Source organism: Chrysochloris asiatica, unplaced genomic scaffold, assembly GCF_000296735.1.
Source record: "Chrysochloris asiatica unplaced genomic scaffold, ChrAsi1.0 scaffold00005, whole genome shotgun sequence".
Lineage (NCBI taxonomy): Eukaryota > Metazoa > Chordata > Mammalia > Afrosoricida > Chrysochloridae > Chrysochloris > Chrysochloris asiatica.
The window spans coordinates 3,115,549-3,119,638 of NW_006408523.1; the positions used below are offsets into that span (position 1 = coordinate 3,115,549).

Below are 4,090 nucleotides of genomic sequence, written 5' to 3' on the forward strand. Positions count from 1 at the left end.
ACCATGAAGATAGCAGCCCGAGTTGTAACCACTAAGCTATCAGAGCTCCTTACTACACTAGTTATCTTAGGCCCCTGGTATTTCTTAACTTTAAAGTGGAGATTAGCACTCTGGCTTGCCCAAGAGTGCTGTTGGCATCAGTATATGTCTGAACGTTTGCCTGGCTCACAGTGTGTCAGAACTTTGGAGGAGGGTGCAGAAAGGGAGCCCCTAGACCCAGAATGGGACAGGCATCTTGATTACCTGTGTCTGTATGTGTTTGTGCCTCCAGTTTAGCCAGGCTTTGCCCTTATAAAGAGGACAAATAAGCTATTTTATGAAATGGAGACACTGAATTTTAGCTTGAAGTCAACAGTTTGAGCCCACCAGCTGTTCAGCGGTAGAAAGATGAGATTTTTCTGCTCGTGTAACAATTTGCAGCCTCAGAAATCCTATGCAGGATAGCCATGAGTTGAAACCGACTTGCTGGCACCTCACAACAACCACTTGCTGTCCTGTGGTGACTCAGGGATTAGCACAGAGTTGTGCATCACAGGCTTCTCATGGATGTGACCTCTTGGAAACAAATCACCAGGCCTTTCTTTTGCTGCACCGCTGAGTGGGCTCAAATGACCAACCTTTCTGTTAGTTACCCAGTGCTGAACTTTTGTGCCACTTAAGACACCAAGCTTTCGCTTTTTGTGTTCCCGCTTTATGTCAACGATTCTCAGTTCTATTGAATCTAACATTAGATTCACCTAGGTCCCAGCCCAAGACTTACAGGGAATCCTGGTGTAGAGCTAGAGGATAAGCATTGGACTGCTAACCTCAAGGTCAGGAGTTCAAATCCACTAGCTGCTTCTCAGGAACCCCATTTCAAGTTGCTACGAGTTGGAACCATTCAATGGCACTTAACAACAACAACAGCAATCTCTGGAAGGTGACCACCTGGCAGCACAATCGTTACGAACTCAGCTGCAAATCAAAAGGTTGGCAGTTCGAACTCACCCACTGGCCCCTCTGAAGAGAGATGAGGTAATCTGCTTCAACTGTTGTAGGATGCCTGGAATCGGTTCTGGCACGCAGCAGGATGGCAGGATGAACCACCGTCCTCACTGCTGTTGCGTGTTTGGACCCATTGTTTCCAGCCACCGTTTGTCAATCCATCTCCTGGACAGTCTTTTTTCACTGACTTTTGCAAACATGATGTTCTTCTCCAGGGTCTGGTACTTACAGACAACATGTCCCAAGTATGTGAGACGAAGACTTGTTTTCCTCACTTCTAAGGAGCATTCTGGTAGCGTAGTGGTTACGAATCGGGCTGCGAACCTTAAGGTCAGCGGTTCGAAACTACCAGCTGCTCCGCGGGAGAAAGATAAGGCTTTCTACTCCCGTAAAGATTTACACCCTTGGAAACCCTGTACAGGGTCGCTATGGGTCGGAACCGACTCGATGGCACTTAACAACAACAACAACAAGGAGCATTCTGGCTGCACTTCTTCTAAGACAAATTGGTTTGTTCTTGCAGTCCATGGTATATTCAATATTCTTCACCAACACCATCATTCAAATGCATCAGTCTTCCTTATTTATTATCTAACTTTCACACACATACAAGATGATTAAAAAAATATCGTGGCTTGGGTCAAGAACATCTTAGACCTCAGAGTGACATTTTTTTTCTTTTTCTTTTTAACACTTTCAAGAGATCTTTTGCAGCAGATGTGCCCATTGGTTTCTTATGGTTTTGGTTTCTTATGGCTGCCTCCATGGAGATTGATTGTGGTCCTAAGTAAAATGAAGTCCTTGACAAGTTCAATCTTTCCTCCTCTTCTGATGATGTTGCTTGTTGGGGTCCAGTCCAGGAAGTCCTACAGACAGTTCTGCTCCGTCACATGGGGTTGGTATGAATTAGAGGCAACTCAACAGCACCTGACAACAATCTCTCACATGCAGCCGGGCTGCAAACCACTGATGTGGACTTTTTGATGTCCAGGAAGATAGTTGCACCTGTCCCAGGAGGACCAAGTAAAGGATCCCTGGTACCATCATCATGGGTTGTGCATTGGGCTGCTAACCAACAGGTCAGCAGTTCAGATCCACCAGCCACTCCTCGGGGGGAAAAGAACTTACAGCTCCCGTAAAGATTTACAGGCTTGAGTCCCTACATATGGTTACTACAAGTTATAAATGACTCGAGGGTAATGATTAACATTACTTTAGGGAATCCTAGAGGTACAGCAGTTAAGTACTCTACTGCTAACCAAGAGGTGGAGGGATCAATCCCACTAGCTGCTCCATGGGAGACAATCTGGTTATCCCATCCCATAAAGACTCAAGCCAAGAAAACCCCAAAGGATAGTCCTACACTGTCCCATGGGGTCTCTATAAGTTGGGGTCAACTCTACACCCATGGGTACCATGATTCTGAAACTGGTGGTCTTTTGGTCAAAACAGCAGCTTGAGTCCTCCTCTCAGCATAACTTCATGATGTCTTGGATCTTGGCTTGATTCTCTCACTCGGAATTTTTTTGGGGCTTTTGATAATATCTGTTGTTGTTAAGTGCTGTTGAGTCAATTCTGACCCATAGTGACACTGGATAGGGTTTCCGAGGAGTAGCTGGTGAGCTTGAACCACCAGCCTTGCAGTTCAAGTGGCTTTGCAGTCTGGCACATTAACCCACAGCGCCACACCAGGACTCCTTGATAATGTCTTAGTCCCATAAAAATCCACAGATAGGCGCTGATGGTGTATTTTTAGGATACTATTGCCAACACTTATTTTGATAAAACAATACCTTATTTTTCCCTTTGATTACTGCCATGCGCTGAGGGATGCTTTCAATTCTGTTTCCCACGTTGCTGTCAGGGGTCAGGAGAACGGACTCTTCGTTACTGGAACAAAAGTCAGATCTAATACAAATAAAATAAAAGAGAAGTAAGCCTTCATAATTTTGCTTCCTAGCCAGTGTTGATTCATAAACACCTTCACTGTTGAGTTGATTCAAAACCCTACAAGACAGAGGTGAACTGCCCCAGAGGATTTCCAAGGCTGTAAATCCTCACAGAAGCAGACTACCATAGCTTTCTCCCAAGGAGAGGCCGGTAGACTCGAGCCGGTCACCTCTAAATTAGCAGCAGCTGAACGACTAACCAATGCGCCATCAGACTCCCTGCCGATGGGGACAGGTGGATGACAACCATTGGAAAAGCCCTCGCAACACAAAGTCACAAATTTTATCAGAATCTTCATTTCCTTAGTTTCCCCCCCCCCCATATCCATTCTCAAAACTTAAAAATAGCAAATATATTTGACTGATATGAAAAAAATCTCATGGCAGGTGTCTCCATACATATTTCCTGTTCTGAATGACAAATATTCAATTAAAACATAGAAATCAGAAAACTTCAAATCTAGATCGTAAGTTGTTCCTAGTGGAAGTAACATGAAAACACAGGAGTGGGCAGGGGGTGGGGAGAATTATGGGCATGAATGGAAACCTCAAAGAAATAAGCATTTCCTATTAATAAGAGACTGGCTTTTAATCAGAATATTCAGTTGTAGAGATCATTTTCCCTAGGACTGATTAAGGGTATATGGAAACAGACATTAAGGGGTTGTTCATTTCCACCTATTTCTTTTCATGTTTCCAGGCAAATGCTTTAACTTCTCAGGTCTCAGTTGTTTAACTGTAAAATGAGAGAGGGTTGAAGTTGTTTACCTTACAGGTCCTTTTTTGTCTCTAGAATTCATGAAATCATTGTGATTTTTAGAAGTAGCCAAGAAAATCCCACTTTATGGATAGTAAAGAGAGATGCTGACTTACGTCTGAAGTTGACATGTTCTTTCAAACACAGCTTCATCTGGGTTGCTACTCAGATCATTGGTGTAAACATATACTGATCATTTACTAAGATATCTGTCTATCTCTCTCTATATACATCTGTCTATCAACATGATCATTTACTAAGATATCTGTCTATCTCTCTATATATACATCTGTCTATCAACATGATCATTTACTAAGATATCTGTCTATCTCTCTATATATACATCTATCAACACTCACGGAAGCAGCAGTCATTAGGCACATTACTGCACAAGACCTTT

General features: G+C 43.3%; 1 protein-coding gene across 1 annotated transcript in view; it reads right to left on the reverse strand.

Moving 5' to 3' along the window:
• FLT1 (fms-related tyrosine kinase 1) overlaps positions 1-4,090 on the reverse strand; it is a 183,446-nt gene that overhangs the window by 102,644 nt on the left and 76,712 nt on the right. The window contains exon 11 of the mRNA XM_006832043.1: positions 2,778-2,892. Coding sequence (XP_006832106.1) covers positions 2,778-2,892 — 115 coding nt within the window. The remainder of the gene's footprint in view (positions 1-2,777; positions 2,893-4,090) is intronic.